The sequence below is a fragment of the Thermothelomyces thermophilus genome, chromosome 4 (genome assembly GCF_000226095.1).
Source record: "Thermothelomyces thermophilus ATCC 42464 chromosome 4, complete sequence".
In the NCBI taxonomy this organism is placed as follows: domain Eukaryota; kingdom Fungi; phylum Ascomycota; class Sordariomycetes; order Sordariales; family Chaetomiaceae; genus Thermothelomyces; species Thermothelomyces thermophilus.
The window spans coordinates 190,136-210,539 of record NC_016475.1 but is presented as its reverse complement, the minus strand read 5'-3'; the positions used below and the strand labels follow the sequence as shown (position 1 = coordinate 210,539).

General features: G+C 57.8%; 6 protein-coding genes across 6 annotated transcripts; 2 read left to right on the top strand and 4 right to left on the bottom strand.

The window, feature by feature from the left end:
• Positions 1 to 421: 421 nt before the first annotated feature.
• Positions 422 to 3,464, bottom strand: MYCTH_2305813 (uncharacterized protein). The gene has a single exon (XM_003663658.1). The coding sequence runs from the start codon at positions 2,528 to 2,530 to the stop codon at positions 575 to 577; it is 1,956 nt and encodes a 651-aa protein (XP_003663706.1). The 5' UTR covers positions 2,531 to 3,464; the 3' UTR covers positions 422 to 574.
• Positions 3,465 to 8,072: 4,608 nt separating this feature from the next.
• On the bottom strand, positions 8,073 to 11,758 carry MYCTH_2305811 (uncharacterized protein). Its single transcript, XM_003663657.1, has 3 exons — positions 11,137 to 11,758; positions 9,106 to 11,046; positions 8,073 to 8,977 (listed from the first exon to the last, which is right to left on the bottom strand). The coding sequence occupies exons 1-3, from the start codon at positions 11,238 to 11,240 to the stop codon at positions 8,356 to 8,358; spliced, it is 2,667 nt and encodes an 888-aa protein (XP_003663705.1). The 5' UTR covers positions 11,241 to 11,758; the 3' UTR covers positions 8,073 to 8,355.
• A 603-nt stretch (positions 11,759 to 12,361) lies between these two features.
• Positions 12,362 to 15,635, bottom strand: MYCTH_2305808 (uncharacterized protein). The gene has a single exon (XM_003663656.1). It carries the CDS (start codon positions 15,526 to 15,528, stop codon positions 12,445 to 12,447), a length of 3,084 nt encoding a protein of 1,027 aa, XP_003663704.1. The 5' UTR covers positions 15,529 to 15,635; the 3' UTR covers positions 12,362 to 12,444.
• Positions 15,636 to 15,935, top strand: MYCTH_2305807 (uncharacterized protein). The gene has a single exon (XM_003663655.1). It carries the CDS (start codon positions 15,651 to 15,653, stop codon positions 15,831 to 15,833), a length of 183 nt encoding a protein of 60 aa, XP_003663703.1. The 5' UTR covers positions 15,636 to 15,650; the 3' UTR covers positions 15,834 to 15,935.
• Positions 15,936 to 16,109: 174 nt separating this feature from the next.
• Positions 16,110 to 17,923, bottom strand: MYCTH_2305806 (uncharacterized protein). Its single transcript, XM_003663654.1, has one exon. It carries the CDS (start codon positions 17,567 to 17,569, stop codon positions 16,421 to 16,423), a length of 1,149 nt encoding a protein of 382 aa, XP_003663702.1. The 5' UTR covers positions 17,570 to 17,923; the 3' UTR covers positions 16,110 to 16,420.
• Position 17,924: 1 nt separating this feature from the next.
• On the top strand, positions 17,925 to 19,294 carry MYCTH_2305805 (glycosyltransferase family 31 protein). The gene has a single exon (XM_003663653.1). It carries the CDS (start codon positions 18,356 to 18,358, stop codon positions 18,947 to 18,949), a length of 594 nt encoding a protein of 197 aa, XP_003663701.1. The 5' UTR covers positions 17,925 to 18,355; the 3' UTR covers positions 18,950 to 19,294.
• Positions 19,295 to 20,404: the final 1,110 nt, after the last annotated feature.

Below are 20,404 nucleotides of genomic sequence, written 5' to 3'. Positions count from 1 at the left end.
TATGACGCACGGTTGGGGCTGGCCAGTCCAGGGGAGTCGATATACTCCGAAGTTCGAAACAGTGGAATAACCTGCTCCGTGGCGCAGCGCAGGGCCACACACCCCGGTCAAGTTAACGGCAGATAGTACGAGGGCCTCGGGAATCCCGTACAAACAGTTTCTTTTTTCGGCCGGCCAAAAAGGCCCAACACTACGCTCGCTTCTACCATCCTACTATGGTATGCTAAATGCAAAACTGCTTACATGCTCAGTCGACCTAAAGCCTTAGCAAGAACCCGCCACTTTCCATTGGGGACCACCGATGTGAGAGATGTATGGCTGGTATGGCCACGATAATAGGTATTGGCACCTCAACAGGAAGCCCTCCTCTCTTTTCTCCTTGCAACCGATGAAAAAAGACAGCAGGGGTATGATGTCGCCTCTATAACACCCTGTAAACGCACGACCAAGGAACGAGTCCGTCTTTGGTCCGTTCCATCACAAAGCGAGAAGTTTAGGGTGGAGGAGGGGAGCAGAGACAGAAAAAAATCAAGAAAACCTAAAAAACTCCCGGCTGTCCAAATCTTACTTAACTTTAGTTCTTCCCATCGGCCGCCGCCACCGCTGTCGTCGTCGTCCCCTTATCCTTGGACACCTTAGGCGGTGATGGCGGATCGACCGGGTTCAGGAGCCTCTCTACCCGAACCTTGCTCCTCTTGGTCCCGCTGCTATTCCTCTTGGCCATGTAGAAGTCGTACCGGTCTGGGAACAGAATGATGTTTGCCATCCGGGCGACCTCAGCCTCGGCCCGCGTCATGGATGAAGCCCCACTCGCACTCGGCCCCACGCCCGACCCAGGACCGGAACCTGAATCGGCCATCTCCACATCTTCTCCTCCGTTGCCCGCCTTCTCCCCGGCAGGAGCGGAGGCGGAAGGAGGTGATGATGATAAAGAACCGGCAGACTGCGGCGGGGTGGGCGCGACGTCGAATGGCGCGAGGCCCATAGCCTGCAGGGCGGCTGGCCCGCCAACCTCGGCGATGTCGGTCTCCGTAGGACGGCCGATGTGCGTGGCCTCGCTGCCTAGGCCGCTGCCGGTGGAGTCAAAGTCCGGGCCTGGGTGGCCGCGCTGGAACGTCTTGCGCTGGCGCGCGAGGTATAGCGCGTTGGTCTGGGTGAGGGGCGCGGCGGGGACATAAACAAGTATGGAGACTGGCCGGCCGTTGCGACCGGCGGGTTCCTCCCCGGCGGCCGTGGCGGGCGGGGGGGTCGGGGCGCGGCTGGCCATGACGTTGGGGTTCGAGGTGATGTGGTAGGCGAGGTCCGGGTGCCAGACGATGTAGTCACCCGTCTGTAGCGTGGGGATGGTCTGAAGGGTGCGGCGGAGGTGAAGGTGCGGGTGCCACAGCTCAGTTAGGCGCTGGGCGTGGCCCGGAACAGCGCCGTGGATGATGGTGGACTGCTCCTTGTCCAAGGCCCAGTTGGACGGGTCGAGGAATGCGTCCCACTCGGGGCCATCGCGGCGCTCCGGCGGCTTCGTCTTGGGGGAGAAGAAGGGCCGGAGGAGGAAGTAGGCAGTGGCCAGCTTGGGGCTAGGGAGCAGGCGGATCAGGCCCGGCTCGATAGTGCTAAGCGCCACCATACCCTGGTACATGCGGAAGATGCTGCAGGCGCCATAACCATTGTAAAGGTCCGACGTGGCGGTCACGCGGTGGGTGGGATCCCAGGGATCGTACTTCTCCCACTCGCCCTTGAACACGGCATCGTACGTGCCACCGCGTCCATATCCGTCGGGCTCCCAGCGCTCCAAGCTGCCGTTGTCTACCTGGGCAATGATGGTGGACGAGGTGAAATCTCCGAGCAGCTCGGCAGCGGCCTGCTGCGCCTCGAGGTCATCGTCAAGCTCCGCATCGGGGAGGGAACCGCTGGCCTCTTGGTCGTCGTCGGCTTTGCTGTCGTTATCGTTCGCGGCGGCGGCGGCGGCGGCGTCGGGCCCTACGTTTCCGATATTGGCGCCGTGGATGCGCAGCCGGTCTCCGTAGGCAATGGGGAAGCGGATGGCCATGCGGTCGTCGGCATTGTTGTCCCACAGCGACATAACGAACCGCTGCGCCTCGAGCACGCGCGGGTGGGCGCGGGTGCGCACCTGTGCTGGAGTCCAGAAGAAGTCAAAGCATGTCGGATCTTGGGGCGGCGGCCGCTTAAACTCGGTCTGCTTCTCGAGGTACTTGACCGTCTCGTCGATGGAGACCTGCGCGTCCGCGCGGGGCACGACCCCGCGCACGACACCGAGGCCGTAACGCTTCAGGTCGCGCGAGAACGCGGCGCGGGCCTCAGGGTTGTGAATGTCGGCGAAGTCGATGCTCGGCGTCAGAGAGGACCCGCGCGAGGCAATATCGTCGACGTGCTCGCGCAGGGCGGTGATCAAGCGGGCCCAGGACGCCTCTAGCTCGGCCTCGTGGCCGGCAACGAGGCTGCGCTTGATCTGGCCAAAGCGCGAGGGCAGCGGGACCGGCTCCTTGCCGTAAAATGAGAGCACGGGAGGATCCATTGCGGCGCTGCTGCTGCTGGAGTCACTCGAGTCCCTGGAGTCGGGGGCCGGGTCGGGGGGCGTCGATGTCCTCCTCTTCCTACTCGCGGTCCTTGTCGTCGTCGCCGGGCTGCTGGAGGGTGAGTGTTGAGAGAAGCTGACGGCAGGCGCCGCTGCATTTGTTGGGTGCTGGTGTTGCTGCTGTTGGGTGGCATTGGCTGTTAAGGCAGCGCGGTGTCTGAGCTTGGAGACCCTGCGGGGTCGCGTGTGCAGGGGCGCCGCAGCGGCATTTGCGTTTGCAGTCGCATTTGCGGAGGCCGGGGAAGCCTGTAGGCCCTGCTGGTGTGGGTGTGGAAAATGGTGGCATGCGGTGCGCCGACGCCCGCATTGGCTGCACCGCGCCCGTGGTTCGAGACCCTTGTCCCTGAAACTGCCCCCGCTAGCGTTCTGGTTGTGGCCCTGGCTCTGGCTCTGGTCGCGGCCATAACTGCTATTGCCATGGGTGCTGCCAATCGTTGCCAGCATGCTCGCGCTGACAATGGTGGTTGCCGCGGCTGCTGCTCCCGTTGCAGTCTGTGTCGGAGTCCCCGCTGTCGTATTTGTCGTTGCATTCGGAGCTGTCGTCGACGTCGCCGTCGTCTGTGCTGGTGTTGACGATGATGCCGACGTCGATGTCGATGTCCCCTCCATAACCACGTCTATCGATGCCGCTGTTGTTGGCGACGCCCTCGTCGATACCGCCACAGCGGCGCCGGTTGCTGAGCCTGTCATCCTGTCCTAGTAACCATCGAGACCTCGGAAAGCGAGCTTGGTCGTACCACATCGGGGTGGTGGGCGTGTTCGAAGACGAGAACGGTGGTGCACAGGTGGGCTTGGCCAGCTGACACAGTCTTGCAGTGGGTGAAAGTCTGGTTGTGTTGTGGTGTGTGCCTTCCTTCTCCGTAGTCCTTCGTTGGTTTTCTTGCCTTCTTTCCCTCTTTCTCTGCTTCCCTGTCTGCTTGCTTGCCTGCTTGCTCGAGCGCCCCTTCCTCTCTCGTGCTTTCCGCGCTCTTTCCTGCCTCCGCCTGTAAGAGGTGATCAAGAAGGAAATGAGAACACGCGCCCTTGATAAGGTGACTGGTGTGACCCCAATGGACCCCCTACACGGTAGATATTAGTCCCGGATGGCTCGCATAACCCGGCCCTCTGGATTGTCGGCCCAGCCAGGCCACCGGAACGGCGAAGGGCATCAATATAATAAAGGGTGCCCCTAGCTCACGTTATCGGCACTTTTAGGCAGAATGCGAGACAGCTGCCCGCGCTGCACCGGAACCGCTGAGCCTTCTCGCCAAACATTCCCGTAGTTTCCCCGAGAAGAGGGTCAAGATCTAGGCGAAGGGGAGGGGGTTCCAGAGGGAAGACCAGTATGCTCGGCGCATCAGTCTCCGCGCAGCAGGCCCAGCGGTTGGCAGCTGGGGGGCCGGGGTGGGCCTCGCGCTTCATGCTCCCACAAGAGCGGCGGCATGTGCCGATAGCGTTATAGGAGGGATGAATGGCAAATACTCAGGTTGGCAGCGGATTTGTAAGTACCTTTGTACATACATATTCCGTCTGCGACTGCACTATCAAGCAATTTCTGTGGGATGCGCCTTTGAAGGCGGGCGGGTGGGAGAACGCCCAGGACACGGTAGCTCTGGCCGCTGGGCCGTCGCCTTCTCTACTTTGCCACGCCCCAGGCCATGCCACCCAACGAAATGTTGGCGGGAGCGCGGGAGCACATATGGTAGCACCCGTTTGAGGATGATACGAAACTTCAGGGCGCAGGCTTCCTCCTTATCCACCGTATGTGCATCCGTCCTCTTTATGCACTTACAGTATATACCTTAGGTAAATACGGATTACAGCACTGGGTATAAGAGCGTACAGCCAGATCCCTCATCCATCGACCATCATGACTGCCATGAGGCAAGTGGGCGTGGCATTGGGCGATTGCATTGGTTGGACGGTGGCAGCAGTGTGGTGGGTTGTCGCTGCATTGTCAATCGTTGGTCGTCGATGTCAACCAGAGATGTCTCGGCGGAGAATGCGGCTAGTCTCTGGGCAATCAGCCTCCACTGTTTCTCGCGTGTTTTCCGGGGGGGGTCCGCCTGGGGTAGGTCGAGGGAGGTGAATCCGGCGCAATTGGAGGGTCCGGACCCTGCAAGATACCTTGAACGGGCTCAATTGGTCCCAGCAGGCTGCAGTGGGCCGCTCGTCGGAACCGCAACTCCGCGACTCCTGAGAAAAGTGGCACCCGCTAGCCGCGTTGCGGCCCGCGATTCCAAGGCCCGGGCGGGTTCCGATCGATGCCAAGTGCAAAATTCGCCGCGATTCGCTTGTCCTTTGAAAGTAGGAATCCGGCCGATACAGTCAGCCTCGGATTCCAAGACAACCAACTCCCCCAAATATCTGCCCCACATTACTTGGACGGTCATTACACTAATTCAGGTATATTATTGCTTAGTACTGCGTACACGTTTAGTTGCCCTCACGAAGATTCCAGCTTCGCATGCGCCGTGGCATTTGTTTTCGACAGGTGCCTGCAGGCCCAGTCTTGCACCTGCCTGTGTGCTCGCGAATAAATCAGTACGGAATAACTACGGAGTACACCAGTGGGGTTGTTCCGTCCTCTTCCGTGCGATCAACGCGCGCACACCAAAAACCATGCCGCTGGCAGGTCCTTCCCAGGGTCCTGCGTCAACCCCGGCCTTGGCAGTGCCCCCTGCCGCCCCTGCCTTCCTCCAATACTTCGGTCAATTCGGTCAGCCGGCTGGGGAGCTCGCTCGCCGCATATTTCCGAAGTTTACCCATAATCTCCACATTGTCCTGAGAAACACTCCATCTTCTTCCATACAAGGCAACAACCGAACCAAACGAGGCACTGGGAGGCGTCACATGCCCTGGCTTCTTCCGCTTGATGAGGCAAGACCGCCCAGGTATTGGCCGGGACAAGACCGAGAGATTTTCCAGAACCAGACTCGGACTGATGGCATGACTCGAACGAAGAAATCTCGAGAATTCGAATACTCAAGACGGGGTCCCCTTGACAACCCCAATGTCCAGGCCTCGAAGATTACGAGGCCCATGGTATCTTTTTGACGCAACGTTCCCAAAGCCGAGCTAAGTATGATGCCAGTTGGTCTCGCCTGTGTGGGAAGCATCCGAAAACACCGAGATATCGACCTCTACATTGCACTCACCTCCTGTCATAAAACCGCGAGGCTGAAAACTTGTCGTCTGACCTTGATTTCTGCCGTCCTTATCGTCAGTTTTTTTCTTCAGCTCATCTTCTCCTCTCTTGCTCTCTTATATGACTGCCTTAATCACTCCATCCAGGGTGGTTTTCGAGAACCGGGGTTGCGGCTCCCGGTGCAAGCTACTAGCGACCTGCACTATTCCCAAAACCGTCATCGCATCCTCGGAGTGACACTCGACGGAGGTACCCATTAGGCATCTGTCTTTTTTCCCAACCTGTTCACCTAAGCGTCTCTGTCTCATGCGAAGCCTCTTGATAGTGGACCTCGAATACCACCTGCGTCCACTTCCTGTATCTCTGCGCTACTATCTACCAGGGCTAGTCCCAGGTTGAAAGGGTCCGCCACTCACAAGTGCACCCGGGCAACTCTCGAACCATGGGAAAGAGCCTCGTGCCGAAGCGTCATACCGCGATGGTGGAGAGCAAGCCAGCAGCCGCACTGCATCGCAACTCGGGTGGCTGCGGACCCCGCCGTGGACTGCCCGAGACGGTGACATCCAGCTGCACGCCACGCTGTCCCGGATAAGGTTGGAGGAGAGAGAGAGAGAAAGCCTGGACTGGCGAGCACCTCGCTTACCCCGGAAGCTTAGCCAAGTATCCCAAGCAGCTCCGTGCAGGCCGAGGCACCAAGACGGTGGAATATCCCGGGTAGAGTGATACGGCACTACGACTTTGCAGGTGAGCTGGCGAGCTGGTGTTCCTTAGCTCAGGCTCGAGCACCATTCCTTTACCGAAGATGGAAGCAACGGCTTCGGTTTATATGGCCAAATCTGGAAGAACTTTGAGTGGCATGTGCGGGATGCATGTGCCAATCTGGTGTAGTGTTGGATCCCCAAGTTGCGCATCTAGGATGAGGAAACCCGGTTGGGTGCGTCCCCGCAGATGTCTCTCTATCTTCGCGCCCTCCCGGTTTTGTGGGCTTGGTCGTCCATGTTTCGCACCTGGATCACGCCTGCCGAGACCATCTGCCGTGGTTTGAATATCTACAGTTCCGTCTTTCCCCGGCCTGAGTTACCACGAACCGGGTTACGTTGCGCCCCAGGTCAGCTGCTTATCGGCCAAAAATAGCAGAGCCCCCCTTGGTTTGCTGCCAGTCCAAGTGCTCTCGCGCCTGTTGTGTGTACGCCTTCGGAAGCCAAACTGGCTCCCGGATTTGCGCGGAATGGAAGCTCGAGGTAGTTTCATCACGGATCATCCAATGCCTGAAGGAGCTTCTTTCGCTTCCACCTGCCCCCGTTTCGCTTACCGATCACAACTGGACTACGGAATAGCAGCGTTGCGACCACCACGAAGTCTCTAATTATTCCTTCGCGTACGTTGCTGCTTTTCTCTGATCAAGTGGAGTTCAAATGCGTGATTTGAAACGGGTCGTTTGGATTCTCGTACATCTCCCCTTCGCTTCCAAGATCAGCCCTCAAACAAGCGAGGAATTGCACCAGGAGGTTGTGTTATTGGGGTAATGTTCCCGGAGCACCCGGGCGTCTGACCATACTGGTCCTCCATGGGAATTCCTTCTCATGGCGTAATTACACAATAGATCTTCTGTCCATCCGAAGATCCTAGGATGAAGGCGAGCTTTGAAAACTTGAGACTGTATGCCGTTTCATGCGGTGGAGGGAGTCGCCGTGGACAGAGAGGAATATCTTTGGCGTGTCAAGAAAGGAGCTGGACACCTTGATTCGTGGGACCAGGCGGAAAGAACGTTAGCTCATCTTCAGAGTAGGACCATCTAAGCCTATGTTCACTCCAGGTCGACCGCCATTTCACTTATCCACTGGACTGCGACATGATCTTGAAAGTTAGACATTTGGCAACGCACACGATATGCTCAGCGGCAAGGTAATTAGCGTCTTGCATCTCATTGCATTTATCATTTCGGTCACGGGCAGATAGAGAAACGCAACATCGCAGAAAGTGACGGAATGTTTACGGCCCGGGGTCAGTCATGAACCAGTCCCAAGGTAATTAAAACCGCAACTGCTCAAGAGCCCCTCACATTGCGGTCGGAACCAGAGAGTGAGTGGCTTTACTACATCGATTTGCATCCGTGTAGATAATACGTGCCACATGCCGAATCATTGTCGTTCTTGAAGTGAGAAGCGGCGTTGTCATATCCCTAAGGGGCCTTTCCCTGGGTAGGGAGGAACATCGCATACGGTGAAAATTCAACACATAGTGAGGAGAGCTTTCTTTGAGATTAATATCGTTCACTCCCCTTCTGATTGTTTACCCTGGATGATCAAGGACGTGTCGACGCGGAGGGGTGTGACTCAGATAATACCCATTTCGCAGGAGCCCCGTCCCAATCAGGGGCTGATACAGATCATCTCCTGAACGCTGGTAGCATACGTTTGAACGTTCTCACCACGCTACTCGTATCCGAATGTCACGCACAGATTGGCTGCGCACAAGGCCAAGAGGGCTTTTTTATTCCACCTAGCAGCTCTGTTTATGGCGGCTTTACGATTTGCATTTCATTCCTCTCCCAATACTCATTCAACCCCAGATGGTAATACACGGTATCCGAAAAAGACGCGAGAAAGAATAGTACCTACGTCGGGACTTTCTGAGCCTAGGCATACCCGTTGGCGACCAACCAGCCCCTGACGCCTTCGGTATCTCTGGCCTTGTATGCCGCCCGCGCGCGGATCTTGTCCTTGACCTGCTCAAGTGTACGGTCGAAGCCCTTGGTGTCGACGCCGGCAAAGAAGCGCTCGATCTCGGCGAGCGTCTCGAGGTCGGAGAACTTGGGCAGGCTCACCTTGACCATGCGGTCGACAAGGATGGGGTTTCCTCCCAGCTTGGCGTCGAGCTGGTCCCAGTGGTCGCGCAGGTACGCCCACAGCAGCGGGCGGGCGACGCGGTTGCCCGCGAGGACGCCGGCTAGGATGTGCATGTCGGCGGTCGGAACCGAGTCGGCGGCCGCCGCGGGCGGGGACCTGTTGAACAGGAAGGGCAGGATGACGTTTTCGACCAGGGACTCGTCGGCTGTGTGGCCGAGCGCCTGGAGGCAGATTTCCTTACCATCGATGGCGGGCGTGGTGAACCACTCATTCTTGAGGCCCAGAACGGCGGCGGCCGGGTTCTTGAGGATGGCGGCGCGGTAGACAGGAGCACGGAGGTCAGCGGCGATGGGGGACTTGGCGGAGTCGGCTTCATAGGCGGACCAGCGCTCCAGGGCGGCGGCGGTAACTCTGCGAAAGAGGGAGGCAAGATTGTTAGCACCCAGTCTTTTCGGTTTAGAGGTATAGGGATAATATGGTGGGAACCAGGTTGGGAAAAAGAAAAAGAAAATCAAGGAAGTTCAAGAAGTAAGACATACTCCTCATGCGAGTTCGTGACGGCAGCCAGGAGCAACCGCTTGCGGAGCAGGCTGGTGTTGAAGTCCTCATTCGTGGGTCCCTCCCAGCCGACCTGCTTCAAGGCCTTGTCGATCAGCTCGAGGGTGAGCTTCTCCAGTCCCTTGTTGATCTGCTCATCGTCCCCGAACATGGACTTGAGCGTGCCGATAGAGTCCAGTGCTTGGCTCAGCACACGATAGTGGGTCTCGCTCTTGAGGCCCTGGATGAAGGATAGCAGCGCACCGGTAGTGGCGTAACCGGAGAAGGCGAGGTCGGCGGCTGAGCCTGTGATGAAGATTTTGTCCTCGGTGGTCAAATGGTCCAGCTGGGTGCCCAGAAGCCTCAGGCGGGACTCGGGGTAGTTGACCCGGTAAAAGCCGGTCGCGTTGGCGTTGAGCTGGTAAAACTCGTCGCACACGCCGTCGATTGTGAGCTCCTTGCTCGTGAGGGCTAGCGGCTCGATGCCCTGGGAGCCGACCTTGCCTTTGACGGCAAGCGGTACCCACCAGATGGTCTGGTCATCCTCGGGCTTGACGTCGCCGGTGGAGAGGAAGCGGGACTGCTTGACCGAGATCTGCTGCTTGCCCTCGGTGACCGTCAGGACGGGGAAGCCGACCTTTTCAATCCATGGCTTCATCATGCTGTTGACGTCCACCCCGGACGCCTCGCTGAGCGCGTCCCAAAGGGCCTCGGTCTTGGCATTGCCGTAGGCGTGCCTCTTCAGGTAGATGGCGATGCCCTTGAGGAAAGTCTGGATGCCGAGGTTGGACGCCAGCATGCGGATGATGGAGCAGCCCTTGAGATAGCTGATCCTGTCAAAGATCTGGTTGACATCGAGCGCATCACGGACCTCGACGTGGATGGGGTGGGACGAGCGGACGCTATCGAGGGAAAAGGCCTGGTCCATGCCCTCGTTGATGAACTGCGGCCAGACCTCCCAGTCGGGGTGCAGGTAATCGACGGCCAGCCAGCCGGCCCAGGTGGCAAAGCCCTCGTTCAGCCAGAGCTCGTCCCACCAGTCCATGGTGACCAGGTTGCCGAACCACTGGTGAGCCAGTTCGTGGGCGACTACGTAGGCGATCTTGTTGCGGAACTTGGCTTCGGACAGCTGCTCGTCAAACAGGATGGCCGTCATCCGGTACGTGACCAGACCCCAGTTCTCCATGGCGTTGTGCGTGATCTCGTGCACGGCGAGGATGTCGCTCTTGGGGAGAGGGTAGTCCATCTCGAATTGCTCCGAGAAGTAGTCGATGATCTTGGGCGCGTGCTCCAGCGCGTACCGACCTTGCTCCTTGAGCCCGCGGGTGGTGTAAACACGGACGGGAAGCTTCTTGCCGTTATACTCGCGGTCGGTGAAGGCCTCGACGTACTCGAAGTCTCCGACGGCCCAAGCCAAGAGGTACGTGCTCATGACCGGGGTCCGCTCGAACGAGACGAGTTTCTTGCCCTCGCCAACGGGCGTCGACTCCTTCACGGGCATGTTTGAGAGAGCGACTTGATCTTCGGGGATTTCGATGGAGAAGTCAAAGGTTGCCTTGAGGTTCGGCTCGTCGAAGCAGGGGAAGGCACGGCGGGCATCGCAGGCCTCGAACTGGGTGCTCAGCATGTAGTGGAACTCGTCGTCACGGTGCACGCTGGCGGCGGCCGGGGCAGCCGGTTTGTACTGGCTGCGGTGGAAGCCGGCCATGTCATGGTTGAGCTCGCCGATGAAGTCGATGCTCAACGAGGCCTTGGCGGACACAGGAAGCTCATGTGGGAAGGTGATGGTGGAGCGCTGGCTCTTGGTGTCCTCGGCGAATGCGGTCGCCTCCCATGTTTCGTCACTCTTGCCCTGGCTGACGACAATCTTGGACCTGAGCAGCTTGAGCTCCAGGGTGTTCAAGACAATCTCGGTTGTGGGCTTGGTGAGCTCGCCATCGATCCTATAGGGTCGTCAGCTCGCAAAGACTCGATAAGCTCAGGTAGCGACGATAACTCAAGGAGCTAGGTCATGCCGGCAGGCGATTGCTTACCTGACGCTGCCCTTGTATGACCAATTGTTGAAGTTGAGGTCCGTAATCAAGAGATCGTAATGGACCGGCTTGAAAGTGTCTGGGAGAATATCTCTGTCCGTCATACTGGCAAACTTGTGTCTGAACGATGCGTGAGAGCAGTAACGGAGGGGCTCAGTGGATGCGGGGCTGCGGATAGCCGCAGCAGCGGGGCCAAGTGGCAATCTGCGAGTCCTTGGAGGAGGTCTCAGAGGCAGTGAGGAGAAATGCCTGAAGCTATTCTTGTCCTGAAGAACAGTGGCTGATCGAGGGAGCCAGCTCTTTCGATGCACGGGGTAAAAAAACCGAGACGAAGCTGAAAACCTTGCTCGGACGAGGATGCGTGAGGAGCTCATGGGAGCTTGGGATCTGGGGGTCGGGCTCGGGCCAGACCCCACCAATATGCAGCTCGAAGCCCCCCTTATGACGGCACCTGCAGGAAGAAGGAAGGCGCGTCTGAGGACGCTTGCCGAGCGCGTTGAGGTGACGCAGCTTACTACTATGTAAGCAAGTTCAATGACGGAATATGTTACACACTAATTAGAAATTTAGGCAGCTCGGGGCCGTGCAGAGGACCAAGAAGAGAGAGACAGAGAGAGAGAGAGAGAGAGAGAGAGAGAGAGAGAGAGAGAGAGAGAGAGAGAGAGAAGAATTGGCATGAAGTTCTTGTGTGTATATGCTGGCTTACGCTCCTGCCCCTATGGTTGGCTTGAGCCAAGACAGGACGGATTGGGAGTTCCCAAGCGCGCTATGCACTCTTGCAGCGTTTCGTTAAAGTTTTGAGATCAGACCCCGCTGGTGTTTTGTTGCTGGCCGAAAAAGTGGAAACAACCTCGTGTGTGCGGCTCCAAGGCCGGCGCTATCCGCCGATCCGATCCACAAACAAGACTCGACGTCGACTGTAAGAGGAGAGGTGCAAATGGGAGGACAACCCGAGGCAAGAAATATTGGACGAAGTAATGTTTAAGACGCTTGAATGAATTTCCAGAAACTGTGCTGAGATGACCTAAACAGTAAACAGTCGAACTGAATAGTCGAACTCGGCATACAAAAAAAAAAAAAAAAAACCCTTTCGCCAGCATCCATCCAACGCCCCAAGTACGAAGACAAGCAGTCATCGCCATCAACCAAGACCCAAGGTGAAAAGCCAGCCAGACACAGTGAAACGCAACCTTCGTGATTCCCACCGTTGGTGCCGCCTGTTGAAACCCTCATGCGAATACCAGTTACCCGAAATCAATGCATGTAACCCCTCATCTCGCAAACCCAGTCCCTTTGCCCCTCCCTTCCCTACTGTGTATTCTCGCCCTCGACAAGTTCCGCAACCCTATCCCACCATACCCCATGCGCATCCCGGTCGACCGCCGACACCCGGCCCATCATGTCCACCATATCCCTGACCTTATCCACAAACTCGGCCAGACCCAGCCCAGCCAGCTTCTCCCCTGCGGTGCTCGTGGCTTTGACTTTCTCGCTGGCCGATGAAGCTGTCAGCCGGGCGAGCACGTGCCCGCGCAGTCTGGCCAGAAGCAGCCTCAACACGGGCTCCTGGAGTTCGACCTCCCGCGGTTTGATCGTCGCCGCCTCGGCGCTCGCGGCGAGTAACTTGTTGACGAGCCCGCGGAGGTGCTGTTTCGTGGCCGCAGGCATGCAGCGGCCGGCCTCGAGCGCCGCATTGATGCCCTCGGCAGCCACGTCGGGCGTCATGTCCGTCGCTCGAGGGTCGTCGCTCTTTTCAAGCACGGCCAAGATGCGTTGGGCCTCGCTCCGCCAAGGGGCGCGGACATCTCGCTTGAGTAGGTTCTTGCACTGCAAGAGGATCGCGCCGGTCGTGATGATGTGGCGGGTAAGGCGGCCAGCCTCGATGATGCGTTTGTGGTCAAGCAAGAGCATCTCCGGGACCTCTTCCCGAGGGACGGGGGAGAGCTGCGTGAAGAGGTCGACAAGGAGCTGCGCGTAGATGCGATTCGCGGTGGGGCGCGACCCTGGGTGGTTGATGCCCTCTGGGTCGCGACGCGATGCCTCTGTGAATAGTTTTTGCCGTGCCGCGCGCCAACATTTGGTGGCGACGGCGAGGTCGTGTCGTCCGGCTTCGAGATCGGCCGCAAACGCCCTCGCCTCGTATGCTGGGGCCTGCTCAATGAGGCGGGGGGCTGCCAGCTGGAGGAGGTAATTGGCGTAGTCGCTGAGCATGACGTCGATGAAGCCATTTAGCGCCTCGAGGCGGTCGACGTAGCTGCCATGACTCAACTTCTCCTCGACAAGGACCTTGACCTCGTCGTCTCTGACGGGCGCGCAGAGTTTTGGCAGCAACGACCCCATAGCTTGAAAGAACTTCTCGTAGGAGAAGCTGCCCATGGCGAACTGACGCTGAGCAATTTCGGTATCCAGCAGCTCCCCAATGAAGGTATGCATCGAGTTGCCGGGCTTGACCAGGCGCTGGAGCTTCTCCCGGATCAGGTCGGCAACCTTCAGGAGTAGGAAGAAGTGAGCCTCCCGATTCTGCGACTGCATGGTGGAGCGCATCTCTCGAAATAGCGGAGCCAGTAGATGCTCTTGTTGTTCGTGGTATTCGTGTGGCTCGGTGCGGAACTCTTTGTTGATGGCCAGCTCGTGGACAACAATCCGATTGTCAGGCAGCAGACTCTTCCCGCTCGGAATCACGACACTGATCCGGAACGGCTCCGGCTTCCTTGACGGGGTAGCCGGCGGAGTTGGGGTCTGCGTTTGTGGCTGCGCGCTGCTCTCTTCCACGCCGAGAACTCCCATCGCCGTCTCGGTGACCGTCTGTTCCGCCATACGCGGCTTCGTGTCGCCAACGGGCTTCTTGGCCCTTGCTTTACGCGCAGCCTTCACGGCGTCCGCGACTAGCTGTTTCCCTTTGGCAGCGCCGGCTAGCCGCTTGATCCGGACGAGCAGGAGGAGCTGGTTGTTACGGATGCTCTCCTTGTAGACCTGGTCCACCGAGCCGTCCGTGGTGTCCTTCACAGACTCCCAGATGGCGTCAAGCTCTACAAACTGCATGACCATCAGGTCAACCAGCGAGCTCGAGTCGCGGGCCTTCCAGGCAATCAGAGCGTTGTAGAAGGTGGCATATACCTCTGGAAACGCGGCCAGCAGGGCCAGTGGCGGCGTGTAGTGGTTGAAAGCGGTCAACCGACCAAGAACGTTCTCGAACAGAACCAGGAGGTCTCTGGCCTTGCTAACGAGCTCTTGAGACTGAGGGTTGGCAAGACTGTCCTTGGGAATAGGGTGCGCCTGGCCCAGCTCCGCCTCTTCCGCCATCTCGGTGTCCTTGTTGCTGAGAACCTGCGATGGGTGACCTAAGATCAGAAAGGCACTCAGGAAAGACCTCACCGCGGCCATCTCCTCGACGGAGCCGGGGTCGCCTTCGTTGAGTCCGCAGATGCGAAGGATACGCGAGGTCAAAACTAGGACGCGCTCCTGAGAGAGAAGCATCGTGACCTCATCAAAGGAGGCTTCGCGCACGGCGTCCAAGGATAGGCCCAAGGCGGAAAACTCGGCCACATATTGTTTCCTCTTGCTGGCCCTCCAAAACCACAATATCTTGGAGGCAGCGACCTCTTTGGTGAGGGGAGCTCGCGCCCAATGCTTCGCCTCCTGGGCTCCGGGCACGACGTCGGCCGCCGGGGGCTTGCGGGTCCCTAGGCTCTGCCCGCGCTCTCTCCCCTTCGCCTTGGCAGCATTTCGGCTGCGTAGCTCCTCCCTCCTCCTCTCCGCCTCGGCCAGGCGTTCCTCCATCTGAAGCTTCATCTTTCGGATCTCCTGTTCCCGCTTTTCCTTCATACTCTCGGCAACAGCCTTGGCTCGCCTGACCTCTTCGGCACAGGCAGCAGCGATCTCGGCAAGGTTGCGCTCCCGGGCTTGCGCGGCAGCCAGGGCCCTCTCCTCACTCACACTTGCGTTCCTTGTCCTGGCCTTGGCCAGCGCCGCTCGGAGGCGCACCTTTTCGGCATGGGCGGCACGGTCAGCAAGCCGCGCCTTCCGGTCCTCCAGTATGGAGGCGCGGCGGAGATGTTGTGCAATGTATTTGCTCTGCGGGCCGCCGTTGCGGACACCGCCGTGCGAGGAGCGCGACGTCGCAGATGATATGCTGTTGCGGCGAGATGAAGCCGCGCTGTCCTTGCGTCGAGTTTGGTTCGTCGGACGGTAGAATAGCCGTGCGGCAATGTGCGGCGGCGGTGTGTACACTCTAGCGGTGGCTTCGCTATCGTCACCGATGAGTTCCATCTCCTCAGCGGGAGGCGAGAGAATGTTGTCGGCGGTAGCGTCGGTCATGTCGGCGGATGGCTGCCCATTCGACTCCTCGATGTTCCGAGCCGGTTCGGTCAGGTCCAGCGACGAGCGCCGCATCCTGATCACGGTTGCGGGGTTCTCTTAGAGGGTGTTCGCGTCTGATGTATTCCGTACGCCCTCAGGGCGGGAGTCGAGAATCAATGTCGGGCTGGTATAAAGTGGAGATCGATATCGTTTGCATGGACCTGGAGATGCAAACAGGACAAATCGACAAGCCGCTCGCGGATCGGACTGCACAAGACGGTGGTCGGGATGACCCGGTCACGGGCGCGCTAGCGGGAAGAAGAAACAGAATGGTCTCGGTCCTTTGGGTGGGAAGAGAAATATCGTTGGAAGTAAAGAGTGTCGGAGAAGAAGAATAAAAGGGGAAAAAAAAGAAGCTGCCAGCAGGAACCAAGCACCAGCAGGTCCGTGTCTTGCACACGAGGCAAAGAGCCGATGGGACGAACGGGAATGGAAGTCTGGGGAAACGTCGATGACGGCAGCGGTGCATAAGCTCGCGCGCTTCATCAGCATGGATTCCAAAGCACTGCTGCCTTCATGGGCAGGTGGGGCACAGATCCTGCCAAGCCGCAGCAGCCAGTGCTTCACTAACACTCTACAGCGTTACAAGCTAAGGGATCTGCTAAGGCAGCCCAGGCACATTGCTGAGACGATGGCTTGTCAACGGTTAGGTAGACCAGGCCCTGCAATTTCGGTCTTGTGACCGGTTCTTACTGCGTAGGTCCGACTCCCAAACAACGCTTCTTCTCGAGTTCCTTCCCAAGAGGCTCGGCCAGGCCGGCCACGCACAGATGCCTAATTTAATCTCTCTCAAGTAACCCGTCGCCGATGTTTCGGAAAACACAGCGATATGCAGCGAGAAATTTATCCGGCCGCGCAACAAGTTGGGGAGTACGAGGTACGGGGCATCGGAGACAACATTCTTCGATTGCCGAACTTCATCGTGTCAGACACGAGGTTCACTCACTCCCCTCCCAGCCTCAAGCTCCACCACCGAACTGTTTATCGTCAGAGACCGTTTTGGTGGATTTCCCCTTCCGAGCCGCGACCCCTGCAGTTCATGCAACACACTCTGGCCCCATGTCGAATCACCCGGCAACTCCGGCGACATCCAGACCTTGTCATCAACGATCCTCTCAGCCTTGCCCACCTGGATAAACAACCCGCGGTCGCTCTCGTCCTTGCTGCGCCGCTTCCACCACCTCCTCCGAGCGGGCGCCGGCGTCTTCTCGTCGCTTTCGTCCCCGTGTCCCCGCCGCCGCCGCCGCCTGCGCCGCCACATGAGGTAGCCCACCTCCACGGCCACCAAGAGCACGACTGCCAGTATCAGCCCTATTGTTAACCCGGCCGCTGCGATGGGCGACATGTTGGGCTTCGTGTCCTCCGACCCGGCGGGCGGTGTGGCCACGTCGAGCGATGGTGTCGCTGGGAATTGTGTCGGTATCGGTGCCGGTGTCGCCGAGGGAGACTGCGTGGTGCCTGTGGTGCTCGGGACGAAGTTGTTCTGGTGGAAGGATGGCTCGACGAGCAAGAAGCCCGGGCTGGACAGGTCCGGGTCCGACGCCACGAACTCGCCCTGGCTTGTCGGCGGCTTGAAGCGGAAGACGTACTTCGTCTCCCTGGCAAACTCTGCCGCCGGGGGATCGGAAGTGACCAGCTTGAGGCTGCCATCTTGAGTGAGATTCACTGCCCCTTTGTCGGCCGTTGTCAGCAGGTCCGCCCCCTGGAATAACGAGGTGGGTGGGTTAGGTTTGGTCTCAGACTTACTTGCCAAGCACAGTACTACCGGGTCGGGCCCGACTTGCCAACTAGTAAGCCAGAGGTCGTAGATGCTATTGTTGAGCGCGTTCCACGAGATGAGGATCTCGTCGCCGTAGGTGTAGGCTTCGGCGAAGTCGGGCTTGTCCCCATCTGGAGTATTCCACAAGTATTCCCTCTGGCTATCTTCGGCATTCGCCCCTCTTCGGGACAGAGGGTGAGGCGATGCTTGGTGATCAACGGGCCGCCCCCATATCACCATGTTCGAGTTCGTCGACGCGTTCCTCCGTCTCGGCTGACGACCCTGGCGTTGCGAACCGTCAGCGAGGACGTGCATTGTCGGGCGGACCGAACACCAAGCAAGCCTTCTGTATGTACCGCACCACCTGTGCACTTAGGCTGGCAATTGCGCACTATATTCGAGGGCATACAAGGGCTATCAGCAAAAGGACATCTCTAAGCTCGGATTTTATTTCTTCGGGTAGTTATTCCCCCCGCCATTGTTGACCTTGTTCTTGGCTCTGCCTGTGGGCGTTGCATCCTCCTTGCGAGAGAGCCCCGTTCGCAGGCGGCAGGTTGGGTCGCAGGAACAAGATCGAAGCTAGCGCGAGGTGGACGAATGAAGTGGTTACAAAGCGCGCCGAAGCGCTTACTCGAACCAACAGCCCCCAACGACCGGTCGCCAACATTGGCCGGCTTAGCGGAGGGGCCCCATCTCGGCGCTTCTAACCGTTCTCTTGGGAGCCGCAAAGTAACCTCCGCACCAATGGCGCCGCGTCAGGCGGTTTGATTCGGGTTGATTATTACACGCGATTATGCCGCAGCCTCTCCAGCACTGCAAGCCCGCGAAATCGGCCTGACACGTGTGACCGCAGCGTGCGATGCAGCATGCATGGAGGCTTCTAACCTTGCATGTCCAGATATGCGGCCCGTTTCCGAGACATCAAGCTGCCATCGAGGATCGGGCAGAGGCTGAACTCTCATACCAGCCGTTGGTCCTTTTCATTACCGAGGCGTTCCACCCGTCCAGTAACTATCCTCCCGAGGAGGAAGAGAAGAAGGTCACGCGAGAAACATTAGGTTAATTAATTCGTGTCCATCCCGAACAGAAACAGCTTTCAAAATGATCACCCGGTTGAAGCCATTTGTCACTCCCGCCCTCACCGCGGTCAGCATTCTTCTCATCTTCGTCTACTTCTCAAAGATATGGCTATTACCCTGTTCTAATAGCCGGCGCGAGGCTTATTTCTACCAAAGGCCTCATAACTACCCTTTTCCCCAGTGCGTAACGCTCGAAGTTGCCCATCCAACACCGGATCCCACTCCTCCTCTTCCTCCTCCTCACCGTTCTGGATTGTTGCCATCTGCGAGGGACCCAGAATGCGAGAGATTCCCGGACACCAGCAAGGTGCTGCTGGTCATGAAGACAGGCGCATCCGAAGCCTTTGCCCGGGTGCCCACGCAGCTCCTGACGGTGCTACGGTGCCTGCCAGACTTTCTCATCTTTAGCGATATGGACCAGAATATTGCCGGCCAGCAGATCCACGACAGCCTCTCGACCATGCTGCCCGGCGTCAAGGAAGGCAACCAATGGTGTGTCGTCGGCCAGGGGGAATGCGACAAGCTGGGCGACCCGGCGCGCGAGGGCTGGAGGCTGGACCGGTGCAAGAACGTTCACATCGCCAAGAAGGCGTACCAGATGCGCCCCGGCTACTAGTGGTACCTCTTCGTCGACGCCGACACATATGTCGTGTGGCCAAATCTGATACAGTGGCTCGGGAAGCTGGACCCGAGGAGGAAGCTGTACCTTGGCAGTGCGGCGCGGATCCGACAGGACGAAGAGACCTTCATCTTTGGCCACGGCGGCTCCGGCTATCTCCTCAGCAAGGGCGCCATGGAGGAGTTTGTCGGCAAGCATCCGGATGACGACGTGCTCACCCGCGAGGAATGCTGCGGCGACTACGTCTTTGCCCGCGCCTTGAAGGACAAGACAGGCTTGAGCCTTCAGCAAAGCGTAGGTCGATTAATTAATACCCACTTATTTACAATGCCTAATTACTTGGTACTTCTTTCATTGGGTCACGCTTGGGGCAATTGAGGGCTCCTATGACCCACGAGGAGTTTTGATCAGCGCTGACAGAGCGAGAAACGTTCTTTTTTTCCATTCCCTCCTTAGTGGCCTAGTATGAACGGCGAGAAGCCATCAACCTTACCCTTCGGCCCGTCACACTAGTGCCACCCGATCGTGACGATGCACCACATGGGCGCCGACGAGATCAACACCTTCTGGCACTTTGAACACCAGTAGCACCAACACCAGCAGCAGCAGCAGCAAGGAGCGTGGCGATGGAATCTGATATGAATCAATGATACTTTTGAGTGCAGTAGAACGATTATAAAGTAATTACTTAGTTAATTACCGCACGGAGAAGCCAAGGTTCGGGGGCAATTCTCTTGTTCAACAATACTTCTTCAGCTTGGCATGTCATTGTAATTAGTTATTAAAATACCCTGACTGTGGTGTACGCTTCGCGCACCTCTCATCGAGGCCCACAGTAGGCATGAAGCTTCGCTTCAAATGCACCCTCGACTGTGATAATTGGAGAGGGAAAGAGCACCACGGGCTGCCAAGCGTATGGCATCCAATGGGTGCACAGATTAATCTGGAAGATTAGCCGTTTATATAGAAGCGAAGCTCCTTCCTTCGCTCTTCAATGTATACACCTCTCAGAGACTTAGCAATTGAAGCTTCGATTCAATAATATGCATGCATGAGGCAGGACTAGGTTAATTAATACCTTAAGGTAAGGTTACTTATTAAACCTCAGAAAAAAAATCACAGCGAGAATAGGTAATTATTCTCTTACCGAAGGACGAGGATATTGTTATTGCTAAGTGTCGTCACAGGGAATTACCAGTAGTTTGACGCGTCAAGTCACGTAATCAGATGATGTCTTTTGTACCGTAACCATTCTTGTCCTTTTGCGTTGCTCAACACGAAACCGTCTCGATCTACGGTCGTTTTGCTGCTACATGACCACTGAACAATTCAATGTCTTGTTCAAGCTGGCCGTCGGCCCCGTCGGGATCTTTTGTTAATTAGGTATTACCTCAAATCTTTCTGTTGATAGTGGATCTAGTACGAAGTAAGGTACGCTGGTTTCGTTTACGT